At 45.7% G+C, this 13,152-nt stretch overlaps 1 protein-coding gene and 1 long non-coding RNA gene across 6 annotated transcripts in view; one reads left to right on the top strand and one right to left on the bottom strand.

Annotated features, from left to right (window-relative positions):
• Window positions 1–4,517: 4,517 nt before the first annotated feature.
• Window positions 4,518–10,858, bottom strand: LOC119065083 (uncharacterized). 2 transcript variants are annotated; one of them, XR_005085542.2, is made up of 4 exons: window positions 10,643–10,858; window positions 10,075–10,153; window positions 5,155–5,346; window positions 4,518–4,674 (listed from the first exon to the last, which is right to left on the bottom strand). It is a non-coding gene; the product is annotated as an uncharacterized LOC119065083 (long non-coding RNA). The 2 variants fall into 2 exon arrangements; XR_005085541.2 differs by lacking the exon at window positions 10,075–10,153.
• Window positions 6,059–13,152, top strand: part of ANKRD44 (ankyrin repeat domain 44) — a 298,600-nt gene continuing 291,506 nt past the window's right edge. For all 4 annotated transcript variants that reach the window (XM_037167009.2, XM_037167010.2, XM_037167007.2 and 1 more), the window contains exon 1: window positions 6,059–6,284. In XM_037167009.2, coding sequence (XP_037022904.2) covers window positions 6,258–6,284 — 27 coding nt within the window. In that variant the 5' untranslated portion in view covers window positions 6,059–6,257. The remainder of the gene's footprint in view (window positions 6,285–13,152) is intronic.

Here is a 13,152-nt window from a genome sequence, read left to right as displayed (position 1 = left end):
CAGTGATATATATTCATCTCTTTGTATGTTAACATACACATAGACATATATGTATGCATGCATACATTTATGCATTATGTCCATATGAATATGCATTCATACATGAATATATGGATGTACATGCATAAATGAACTAAGTGAAACAACTGTGGTGAAATGTGATATAGTAAATTGGGTGGATTTATTACGATCATAGGCTATTATAAGCATGATACAGTGATTCTCAGGACTGCACCTTAGAGAGTATATTTGAAATCTGGGGGGTGTATTTGGTTGCTACAAAGAGTGGAGATGTTCCAAGCATTTATTGGGTGGAGATCAGGGATGTCAGGTATCTTGCAATATGGATTTTAAATGTCCTACTTAGTACTGGTTATTCATATAGGTAAAAAAAAATCTGTTTGTAATTATCTTCGACTAAATCTTTTTAAAAAAGGTTTTATTTGTTTATTTTTAGAGAGAGGTAAAGGGAGGGAGAAAGAGAGGGAGAGAAACAGCAGTGTGTGGTTGCCTCTCACGTGGGCCCCCACTGGGAACTGACCCACAACCCAGTCATGTGCCCTGACTGGGAATCAAACCACAGACCTTTTGATTTGCAGCCCATGCTCAATCCACCAAGCTACACTAGCCAGGGCATCTTAGCCTACATCTTAATCTGTTTTACATATAAACACTATGTTTTTGCGTCAGCTCTGAGAAGTGCATCCATATAATGTGGACCAAAAAGTTAAAAAATTTTTTTTCTATAAAATTAAAGACATTTTTCATTTTCACCAATAACTTTGTTGATTTGTTTATTTTGAGTATGTCAGCTATCCCCTGTGTGGTATAATGTTGATTGTTCTCAATTAATGTGTTGATTTGATCACTGTCAACTTCAACTGGTCTACCTGACTGTGGAACATCATCCAGCGAGAAATCCCCAGCATGAAACTTCACAAACCATGTTTGACATGTTTGATCAGTCACAGCACCTTCTCCATACACTGCACAAATCTTTTTTGTGTGTTTCAGTTGCATTTTTCCCTTTCTTGAAATAATAAAGTATAATATACGTTCTTCCATCTTCAATATTAAAATGGCTACACAAAAATGACCAATTTTGATAAGTTTTTAAAAAGTGCATGCTGATATGTCAGCTGTCACAATATAATCTAACAAAATTGTTTCAAATGAAGTTAAAGACAACTAAGCACTCCTAGGGCTATCTTATGGAAAAAACCAAATGAACCTTTTGACCAACTCAATTGCTCTTCCCCAGACCTTGTCATCAATCTTACAATCCTTTCCAAGTTGCTGGACTTGCTCAAGTTCAGTGTCTTACATACCATTTCCATTTGATAAGGGGATTGCTCTTGGTGGGTCAGATAACCAACCACTAGTTCTTAATGGGCAGCTGAGGGTGCACAGTCACTTAGAGGTCTTGTGGTCAGCCATTCAAATTCAGGAGCAAGCCAGGTACAGTTTCTCCAATGGAGAATTGTTATCTACAGAAGAGGCCATGGCTTTCCTCTGAGACTAAGGAACTCTGTCTGCATTGTGACTCTTCTGTCAGAGTTTGCCAGAGGCTCTATACGCCATCCCTATTTGTCAGCAATACTTCAAGTATCATTGGATTTCTCTTGATCATAAGTTCTTGCTACAGAATCTTCTTTTTCTCTTATTCCTGATTTTAAAATGCCAGCCTTATAGGTTACTGGGTAGATGGGTCAGAACACCACCCTCAAATATGGGGCATATTGCTCCCAAAACCCAAAAAGGCCCAACAAGTATTGTGTCTCATTTTTAGTGGTAGGTGGTGCAAGGTGCAGCAGTTCGTCTTTCACCTTGGAGAGATATCCTGATGTCCTCTGGATCAACGGGCCACCAGAAACTTCACTAAGCTAGTACATTTTCTTGGGGTTTATATTCCATCCTCTGGTTCACAGGTGCCTTATTAAAGCATCTATAGTATTTATCTCCTGTTTATTAGATCCAATCAACTTACTGTCTTTAATACAGTGATCGAGATTTCTGCAGACTAGCCCTGACTGGTGTGGCTCAGCTGGTTGGTCATCATCCCGCAAAGTAAAAGGTTGCCAATTCAATTCCCAGTCAGGGCACATGCCTGGATTGCAGGTTCAGTCCCCTGTTGGGGCACGTACAAGAGGCAGTTGATTGATGTTTCTCTCTCACATTGATGTTTCTCTCCCTCTCCTCTCTCCCTTCCCCTCTCTCTAAAAATAAAAAAAATGTAAAAAAAATCTCTGCAGAATAGATTATGACAGAGAGCAGGAGAATTTACATCCCATAGAGAAGACTATATATATAGGTGGACTGTTGGCCTTGCTACATAAAATAAAACAGCTTTAGATGCAAATTGGACTAGATAAGAGAGCATTTGCCATATCAGTAGGTACATACCAGGTACCTAGCACTGAGCTGACTTGCTGCAGTAAAGTTAGCACACACAGAACTGCAGTTGTAGATGATCAGGTTTACAACAATTCATAGTTATTCTCTAAGCTCCGCCTGCCTCTGGATAGGCCGAATAGCTGAGTGAAATGGGGAGGTGACAGTATCACCACTCCTGCATCATCCACATCTTTTATGGTGGTACTAATACCTGCATCTCTCCAGGGATGTGCCATTGCTCTTGGTTTGCTCTCTTGGCAGCAAGAGGAATTCCCAGAGGCTTCCGCTTGGCCCTTACCACCACAATAGCCTTTACTCTGTGGGTCAGAGAAGTAATGGGGCTTCTGCCAGTTATCGAGTATGTCCATTCTAATTATACCTTTAAGAACTGAGGCAATAACCACAGAGTGGGTCTGCCAATGTATTGGATCCAGGTGATTTATACTTGGGTGATAACACCATTTATCACCTGACTACCATGAGTCTCCACTTTGATTCATGGACCTAGAGGTATTTTGGATCCTTGAGAATTAGCATCAATTCAGAACAGTGTCTAGTAATGTCTGAACTATCTGGGTATTTCCTTTTCCTCAGTGCATGGTCATCCTAGTAAATGACATCATTACTTCCTTTGGGAAAGGCTTGGATGAAAATTTGTTGTATATATTTAGCGTAATGCTACAAGGTCCTTCCTCAAGGGGACCAGCCTGTCTTTTAGTAAAGGGGCTCTGTCTGTGAACTGGCTGAGGCATGAAAACTGGATGAGAAGAATGAGTTTTCATTTTGATGGCCCAAGTCAGGTTTTAGGCAGCAGAGATACAGTTTTAAAGATCAAGGTCAAGATCAAGATCAAGGGATATTTCAGAAGTCTCCCCATTTATTTAATTTCCTGGGACACCTAGGGTGTTACTGAATATCCGGGCAGGTTAAGACCTTTGAGCACAACTTTGTAGTAAAGTCACCTTTCCCTGACAATTAAACACTGCCACTTGGCCATTGCCATCCTGGGACCCCATTATCATGGAAATCAGGGAGCCATCTCAGTGGAAGCATCTCCTACCATCATATCCAGGCACTACGGAGCTTTTCTGTTGCTCCCCTTACTAATGTATCTTCCAGTGCCTTAGTGTGGAGACCGTCACCTGGGCCTCTAAGGGCTATGTAGTTGCAGGTTGGTGGACAGATTGCACATGATAAAAGAACTCCAACGTTTCCATCTCCGCAAACTTGTGAATTTCTTTCTCTACATCATACCAGAGACATTTTGTCGTCTTGATCTCACTGAATATAGACAACACTGAGTCAGAGTTTCATTTAACCAACTAACAAAACTGTTGGAGTCACTTTCAATGCTTGAACTAACACATTAAAGCCAGAATTCCTGGTTAAATGCATTTGTATTAACAATTTTGGCCCAATCCTTTGCTCTTTATTTTGCTTGGAACTTGACCAAGACCCTTGCAACCTTTCACAAAGTCATGTCACCTCTGACAACACGAATGTTGACATTTGCATTGTTAATACAACATTCGCATTGGTCCACATTTGCGGTTCTCTCTCTCACAGTGGCTCTCCATACAGGTGCAAGCATCTTACTATTTATTTGGTCTTCTAACGGAGTTGTGCTATAGCATTTGTTTATTGAAATACACATTAGTTATAAACTACTTTCCTTTCATTTTTCCTTTATTATACAATTAGACATTACATTAGACTTTTTTTGAAATTTGCATAGGTAGCTAATATTATCTATGGGTTTTACTTCAAAATAGTAAAGGGAGTGTTTAAATACTAGTTACAAAAGGGGATGATGGGCCTGGTTGGGTTGAGAATGACTCCCTCCTCCTTTCCAATCAGGCCCCACAGACTTCTGTACAGGCATGTTTAATGAACCAAAGTGGATCTTGAGTGCATCCACCAAATTAAATCCTTTGTTGTCACTCTTCTGAAAGGAGGCTATATTTAAGTTCAGAATTCACTGTCCTGTTCAGTTTACTTACAGAGCCATGCAGGATAATATTAATAAATAGACATATCAACAACAGCAGTGAAGAACCGTCTCACAGATGCAATGAAAGCATCTACTTTGTGCTTGAAGGAGGCTGTGGAGAGAAAAATCTTTGTCTCTGCATCACTGAGGATGGAGGAGTGGAAGCTAGGATCTCTCTTTCTTCTCCCCTTTTCTGCATGATCGGAGTCACAATTCCATGGTTAGATGATAAATTGGAGGATGCTACCACGCCCTTCTCTCCTTTTGCTCATGGAATCTTTGTGGAGGTTCTGAAAGTAGAAAGAGTCCACATTTGGTTTGTGAATGAAAGTAGCTGTTAGGCCCTGACCCAGGAACTCTAGCTCTGGTTTTCTGTTCAATGTCACTGTGCTGCAGGTCTGCCCTACAGCCTCCCTGGGGCACACAGGGCTGCCTGAGAGCAGTATCCCATCTGTTTGCTACCTAACTCTAGGATCTCAAATCTTGACACTCTCTCAGGGAAGCCTGTCCTCATCCGTCAGTCTGGTCTGATGCCTTTGTCATGGGTTCCTTCAGAAGCATTTTTTCTCTGCCTGTGATCCCTTATCTAGGTTCCTGCTTATGGTTATTAGTGTTGACTACTATGTGGTTTATGTCAGACACCTCCTAAGACTAGCTATCTTGCCAGCTTATGCTCCTCCTTTCATGCCAGTCTCTGGTACGAGGTAGGTACTGAGTACATAATCAGTGGAAGAATAAATGCTGCAAATTCCAGAAGCATCAACACCTACTGTGACTATGAAGTGCCCTTGCATTTGTACCCCACGTGGTTTGACAGCTGAGTCTTCTATCCGGTGAAGAGTGTAGTAATTGGATTTTGTGCAAATGGGTGGATCAGGACAGGTGGAAACACTCAAAGCCCCATTAATCCGGTAATTTAGGACCTCTTTTCTTCTTCAGTAACTGCTCCACCTCCACCTTCCCTAGAACAAAACCCAGAGACTGAATTAACGATGGACTCTGTGTATGTCCAGCTGGGAGGTAGCTGGAGAGCAAGGTGAAAGGGCCAGAGTCCCTGACCCCCATCCATCCCTCCAGTGTTTGGCAAACACTTGATAAAGAATTATAATGTGTCCAGGGCTTTCCTGCATTGAACAAAGAGAGCATTAGAATTGTGGTCTCTGACCCGAGTCGGGTAATCTGGAGTGCTGGGCAATTTGATTTCAGATTAGGGGGAGAGGCTGAGGGGAAGGGGTGTGACCCAGTCTCCTCGGCTAAAGTTGGAGGCCTGCGGGTGGGCAGCCTTTCTTGCCCGCCCGCGGGGTGCATCGGCAAGGCTAGCTCCTCAGGTGTGTCCCTGGCTGCGTGTGCGTGTGGGCCGCGGCTAGGTGGGATCCCGATCCCACCCGGGCATCCTCCAGGGCCAGAGGGCCGCGGGGGCAGCCCTGGGACCCGGGGCTAGCTTGCCGGGGCGCAGTGAGCAGGTGCGAAAAGCAGGCGGCAGTCTGGCCCCGCGGCGGGGCGCAGGGTGCGGGCGCGGGCGGGCGCCGGGGGCCGGGGGCTGCGAGGCGCGGCTGCGGGCGGCAGGAGGCAGCGTCGGCCCAGGCGGCGCGGCCGCCGGCGAGCCGCGCGCGGTGATGTCAGTGGCGGCCCGGCCGGCAGCAGCCGGTACTTCCTGTATAAAGGCGGGCGGGCTCCACCGCGAGCCCCACTAGCCAGTGTCAGCCTCTCGGCGGCAGGAGGCGGCGGCGGAGGAGGAGCAGGGGGAGGGCTGTCAAATTCGGGAGCCAGATTTTTTCCCCTTCCCCTGGCAATCCCTTCCGCTTCCCCGGCTCCCGGCGTGACATCTGCGGACCGGGGACCTGTATGTGTGTGAGCGCGAAGGAGCGGAAGAATGGCAGTGCTGAAACTCACCGACCAGGTAGGGGGCGGCGGCGCCGGCGGGCGGGACGCGCGGGGCGGCGCGGAGCCCGGCGGGGGGATGGGGGCGCGTCGCGGAGCGCGCCCGCGAGCTGTTTACTCGCGGCGAAGGGGAGGAGTGTGTGCGGCCACCGGCTGCTCGGAATGCCGGCGGCTTCGGCTCTTTTCTGCTGCGCAGTCCCCTCCCTGGGCCGTCGGAACTGCGCGCTCGGGTTGGGGAAGGGGCTGCGGGCGTCAGCGCAGCCGGGGAGCTGGAGCGTGGATGTGTGCGGGTGTGTGTTGTCCCCCGGCCCGGGCTGGGCAGGGGGATGGGAGGCTCGCGGTGCTCCTCAGCCTCCTAGCTGGCTGCGCAGCGTGGGCTCGGCCGAACTGTGCCGGCCCAGGGGAGGCTAGTCTGCGCCGCGAGGAGGGGGACGTGGGATGGAAAGGGAGAAAGGATACTGGGACCCTTCCCCAAGCCCAGCGGGAGACCTGCCCAGACCGCAGCTCTCGTGCGGTCGCCTGTCTATCCGTTTGACATGACATCCTGACTTCCTCTTTAGTAGTCGGAGGCTGTGTGTGCGTGGTGCGCGCTGGGGACCCTTGGAGACCGTGCTTTGAGCTCTGGCTGATCTCTCTGAGGAGGAGGTGAAGTCCAGCCAGGGGCTGCACTCACAGGAGATGATGGGCTGTCTGCTCTCTGCCCGTTGTGTCCGTCAGCGGTGTCGCTTTCTTTTCTGAGACCACACAGGGCAGCTCCAGAGAGCCAATTCGGAGTGGTGGGGCTATTTGCTCAATCGGTCGACAGTGCAGGACTGTGGAGTGGAAACACCTCGCCTTTGGGGACCCTGCTGCCCTTAGGGCATTGACACTCGCAGTCACCCAACCAAAGTTGCATGACAAAAATGACAAAACTCTTTGCAGCTCCTTTCACGAAAAAAAGAAATAGTGTGCTTTCCCCCTTCCTGTTTATTCTGGGGATTGTAACGAACATTGTTTTGGGGGCCCGTAGTACCAGAGGCAGTCTTGGCTTTGACCCATGTGGTCAACATGCCCGTCCTTGGTTTTAAACATCTCTCACTTCTTGAGTGGGTTGCATCCCCGGCCTCACTGTCCCCAGTTAGCCTGCGACTTAAGTGCAACTAAAAGAGCCTCTTAGAGTCAAAGCTTTGGTTTGCTTCCCCCAAGTCTTTACAGCTCACCACTGCCCTGGCCCCCTTGTAGGGAAGGGATCACCGAATTAAAATCCATGGTATCATTAAATTTAGCAGGAGGAGCAGCTGGTAATTGTGATGAATCTACTTGTTTCTGTTGGCTCCAGAGCATTTAACAGTGTTTGTAAGTTGATATTAGGATTCCCCCCACCTTTGGGTCACATACTTGGACAACTGTTAGGCATTTGCTTGTTTTAAATCTTCCAGTTTTAGTCTGACTTGGTCTTGTCATCTTTGCCAGGACACATTACTTACTGAACTTGTCTTTTCTTTTTGAATCTTCGAAGTACAAAAAAAAAAACCCAAAACTTCCAGTAGGTATTATTATCACACAGAAAATTTCGAGTCGGATTTTGGAGTTGTGAGGGGCCCTAAGACCATCCTAGCCCACATCCTTCATTTTTTAAGTGGAGAAACTGAGCTCTAGAGGAGTGAAGCATGTCTTCCTCTGGGACCGCAGCTGTTGGCCTGTTGGGCAGAGGTCAGCCCCCGCCTCCTGCCCCCCTGGCTTTCTGTGCTTTCTGCTCGGGGTTGACAGTCCTCTGTCTTGTCCTTGGATGTGCTGAGTTACAAGAAGGCATCCTCTTTTAAATCAGGATCAACACTAGTGGAAAGTACATGACTTGGTCTTACGAGGAAAGAAAGTTACTTATTCTTCAGGACTTATCACAGTAGGACTTTCAAGGACGTGTCTCTTTTCGAAATGTTTCTGAATACATACCGCCCTTCCCCCAACAAAGTAGTACTACTATGGAGGGAAAGAGTTGTATGACTTCCACTTGGTTCCGTTGCCTGATGCAGAGAAGGAATTGGAGTTGTACAACTCAAGAGCACCTATAACTTGCCAGCCTATTTTGGGGCTAAGCCAGAGGAAGGCTGGCTAGGGAGGTGTTCTGGGTGGGGTGGAGTGGTGGGCAGCCGTGGTTTCTGTGTGGCTTAGGGTCCAGGAAGTGTGTGGTCTTTCTTGCCTTATATAGTCTTACCTTTCAGTTTGAAATTCTAATTCTTAGAATCGGGTTCTTAACCTCACCAGAGGCTTAAAAACCCTTTGCTTAAACCCCTCCTACATGAGTTTTGCTCCATCATTGTGGGTAGGGAGCTAACTGCTTGGAATCTCTGCCTTACAGTTTCTAGTTCTCCATTCAGCTATTTGTAAAACAATTATTTTTTAATGTCTCCTTCATTCCTTACATGCCCTATTTGTGTGGTGAGTCTTGAGTTTTGCCAGGGCTCTTGGGTTTTCAGCCTGAGGACACATTCTTACTCTTGATAACCCAAATCACAAGTCATCTTGTTCGTTTTTAACCTGTTCCTGAAGTGGGAGTGAAGGAAGATGACTGTCCTGTCCTGCTGGCGCTGGGTGCAGGAGCCTGCTGGTCTTGGGCCGCGTCCACTCAACAGTTAGTCCTGCACCCATGCCAATCATACAAGAGGAGAAAACTGCTTTCCTGATTCTGTTTTGGAATTTTGGAAGAGTAAAAAGAAAGGGGGAAGGGAGAGGCAAGTGTGGTTTTCAGTCTTTTTTTTTTTTTTTGGACTATGAGAAGGAACTGGAAGCTATTGCTATAAACAAACAAACTTGGCATTTAGCACTTCTGCATTTGTAACTGTGCCTCTTCTGTTTTGCTCTTCACACAACATACATAATTTTTCTTGCAGCGATAGGGGCACCAACCATTCTGGGTTGCCAAGGACTGAGGCTTTTCCCAGGATATGGGACTTTTGGTGCTAAAGTAAACCAGGGTGAGTTGGTCGCCTTATGTACCATAGAACACACTCACCTACGTAATTAATATAGTAGTGTAATTATTTTACCCAGATGGACATCAGGAGGTTTATTTATATCTTTGATTTAAAGTGAGGTAATTTGAACTTTGGGAAAGAAAAGTCTGTTACTACAAATGTAATGCATTTTGGCTCAAGATATCCCTAGAACTCCACAGATTGATTTGCTGTTGAACTTTTGGGGGCTGCTCTTATGTCACATGGTTAAGACACCACAGTGGTTTTAAGTGTGATGTCATATCTTTGGCTTGGGCCCCCTAAAACTGTTTCAAAGTTATGCAGCCAGAATGGTGAGTTCTGTTGGACCTTTGAAATGTCCACTACATGTTCTTATCTGAATTTGCTAGTGACAGCAGAATGCCACCTCCATCCTGAAGGCTGCCTGTAGACAAACCGTTTCAGCAGGTGGCCCTTTTTGGAGCTTCCTGCCTGGAGGCCTTCTGGTTTGGTGTCCCCTTGCCAAGTCCTAGCTCACACTTGAGTCACTCATCTCCTTGCCAAGGCAATGGCTGGCAGCTGTGGCAGTCACAAGAAACTAGAAATACTCTGACTTTGAAAGCAGGATTTCCAGCCCGTACAGAGGCCTCGGGATCTGTTGGTGTGTTGTACCGGGCTGCCCTCATCCTCCGTTGCTCCCGAGAGCACTGGGCTTACAGCAGACACTATGCTCCAGCCCTGCCTTCAGCAGAGGAGAAGGGGAAAGAAAGGCGCTTTCTTTGGACCATTCTCTGGTCATTTTGGGATCCGCTCACATGGTTTGAGGAGTGCACTTGAGGACTGGTGTTTCATGGCAGAGACCTAATAATGGCTTACCTTTATTTTGATCTTACTGTATGCTGGGCCCTCCTATGAATCATCTCTCTTAATCTTCACAGCTACTATAGTGTGATTCCTATTTTATAGACGAGAAAACAGAAATAGAGAGGCTAATGGACTTGTTCAGGGTCACACACCCAGTAAGTGACTAGCAAGGTGTCCACCTACCCTGGCAGGTGGCATAGGTGGGGCTCTCACCACAAGGCTATACTTTTAATAGCTGAAAGGGTGCAGCCATAGGACTCATGGGTGCCTGCTCTTACTTCCGGAAGCCAGTGGGTGAGCTGCGCCCTGCACCCCTCCGAGCCCTTAGGCCAGCCCTACTTGTGTGAGATTCTGGTCCTGCTGGGAGGCCTCTGCTCCTACCAGACACGTCCCAGGCTCAGCCTGTCAGCCTCCCCACCTCCCCACCCTGCTGGATGATGTGTTGGTTGGTAACTTGGTGGATTTTTTCTCGATTATTAACATATAAACTAGGATCATTATAGAACAATCAGAAAACTAGATAAATAAAAACAAAAGCAGTTCAAACCCTCTGAAGTCTCTGTACTCAGAGAGGACTAACCTTGCTTGACATCTTCTTATAGTTCCTTCTTGTCTTCTGTCTAGGTGCCCAGGTACAAGTTTTAAACCTTCTGCACGATGATACCAGCATCGTTCTCTCCAGCACAGAGCCAGTATCTGTGCTGTCTAGACCAATGGCTTTTCAAAATGAACTGGATTTGTGCTTCTCTGGGATAAACAGCTGGCGGCCCCAGTGTAAATGCAGCGGCACACAGGGCTAGCCCTGGACTGACTGAAACTTGTAAAAAAAGTTTCAACTTTAACTTCCTCTTTTCCTCTAAACAGAAAGTAAATGTAAACCCAAAAGGCACAGTTGTTTGTGCCAGAAATGGGACTGAAACATCCTTTACGAAGATTTCACTTTCAGGAATAGAATGTGAATTTTAATGGGTCAAAAAGTACAACATGAAAGAATCTAGATACTGTAGGCAGGAACTGCAGAGCTGTGATAATCCTGTGGTGTCAGACTTGTGCAAGCTATGGCTCTCCCTGTTTTTGTCTTCCCCAAAGAAAATCCCATATGAAGCTCAATATGTAAAAGAGCTTGGCAGGGGTCCTTGAGGGCCTTCAAAGGTCATCTGGTGTTAGGGTTATTTGGAAGTCCCTTGGTTTGAGAAAACTACTGGTGACTCATTCCATGTTTTTTTTTTTTTTTTTTTTAAATTTTCCTGACATATCAGGTACTCAAAAAACAAGCAAATAAACATTGTAAATGTTTGCAGACAATGAGGGGTGACCTAGAATTTGGACGACCATATCATTTTATCCAAGCTGGGACAACTTTTGAGAATGATGGCGTAGCAGGGGGTGCTATTAAGCTGGGAATACAGGTGTGAACTTGGACTGCCCCATTCAGCCTGGACACGTGGTCATGCTACATAGGCTTTATGTTTGCTCACCTCAGGCTTGACAGTAGCAGTGAACTAGTTTGACTGGTAGACTCGTCACTCTCTTTTGAGTCATGTTTCCACTGGAGCAGGTATCGCAGAGATTGTTTTATGGTCATGGGCAAGTCCAGAGTTGGAAAACACCTTCCATCTCACACATCAGTTCTGACCAGTTGGAGGAGGGGTCGCAGGCACATTGTGTCAGAAGAGTTTTGGCTCTTGCAGCTGGGGATGGGGGGAATGTAATGATCGGTTATCAGTATTTGCTGTGGGTATAAGATAAGGCAGAGGTGGCATATGTCGTGCGTGCATCAGCCAACCATTCGCTAGTCAGATTAACCTCTGTGGGTCTCAAGTTCCTCTTCATAAAATGAGGAGTTGGGGCTTGGATGCCTTGGGTGCCTTGGCCCCACCCTCTCCCTTCACTGCACAGTCCCTGTTGCAGGGGCCTGCTCTTCGTGCGGTCTGTGCTGCAGGCCTCTGCACGAATGTGGCCTTGGAGGGTGCGATTGCAGAGGAGCTACAGTTTGGGTCTCCAGGTGACAAGTCAGTCAGTTAACTTAAGGTTTCAGAAGAGGTTTTGAACCACTGTCAGTGATTTAGGAACTGATTCCTGCCCTGAATGATAATATTCCTTTATTTTATAGATAATCCAGGATTTTTTATTTTATCAATTAGTTTTACATAACAAAGTTTATATGACATTATTATATAAAATATATAATATATAACTATGTAATAATAGTCTAATGTTTTAATTTTATTATTATTTAAAAATTAAATTTAGTAGGGTGGCATTGGTTAATGAGACTATATAGGTTTCAAGTGTACACTTTTTTCATATTTTTATTGATTATGCTATTATAGTTGTCCCCCTTTCTCCTCTTTCAAGTGTGCATTTCCGTGATACATGACACGTATATTGCATTGTATGCCCACTACCCAAAGTCGAGATTTATTGATTATTTCCTTACTGTTTTTAACCAACATCGTATTTGTCTTTTGCCTGTTGTCAGAGGTTGGAAGAGCAGTTATGTTCTCTTATCAATGTTCTTGCTTGTCAAAATGTTGGCACCCCAAGAGGTTGAAATTAGCTTTTTAAATTACGATATTCCTAATTGTTAAGGATTCTTTTACTTGCCTCCCCTTTTGAAAACTGAAAATTTGTCTAGTATTCTATTAATGCGACCAAGCTAATAAGAGGTCTGTAGCCCATCTCTGGGCTGTTTCAAGCTTTAGTAAGCCAACGTTTGCTTGAATCTCTTGGTTTTCATAATTTCCTCTCTTCTACCCTTGTGAGCCGTAAGAATCCCAGTGTAACTTTCTAACGTCTCTTTAATATCAGGAAACCAGTTGGCTCAAGGGACCTTCCAGAGCTCCTAGTAAAATTAGAAAGATTGGAAGGCGCACCTGAGACCTACACACCCAACATTTAATCACACTTCCAACCTGTGTCTAAAAGTTTCAGTGTTAAAGTGCTTTTGTTTATTTTAAAGAACACTAAATTGGGACTCAGAAGACCTGGATTTTACTCATGGTTCTTTTTCTAATAGTCATTTGTATGGTGTGGGCAAGACGTGGTTGTAGTTTCTTTGTCTGTAAAATGGGAGTGGGTAGGTGGAGA

This window comes from Artibeus jamaicensis, unplaced genomic scaffold, assembly GCF_021234435.1.
Source record: "Artibeus jamaicensis isolate MK-2021 breed Jamaican fruit bat unplaced genomic scaffold, CSHL_Jam_final contig_391, whole genome shotgun sequence".
In the NCBI taxonomy this organism is placed as follows: Eukaryota; Metazoa; Chordata; class Mammalia; order Chiroptera; family Phyllostomidae; genus Artibeus; species Artibeus jamaicensis.
The sequence above is the reverse complement of the archived record's forward strand: the minus strand, read 5'-3'. Positions and strand labels throughout refer to the sequence as shown.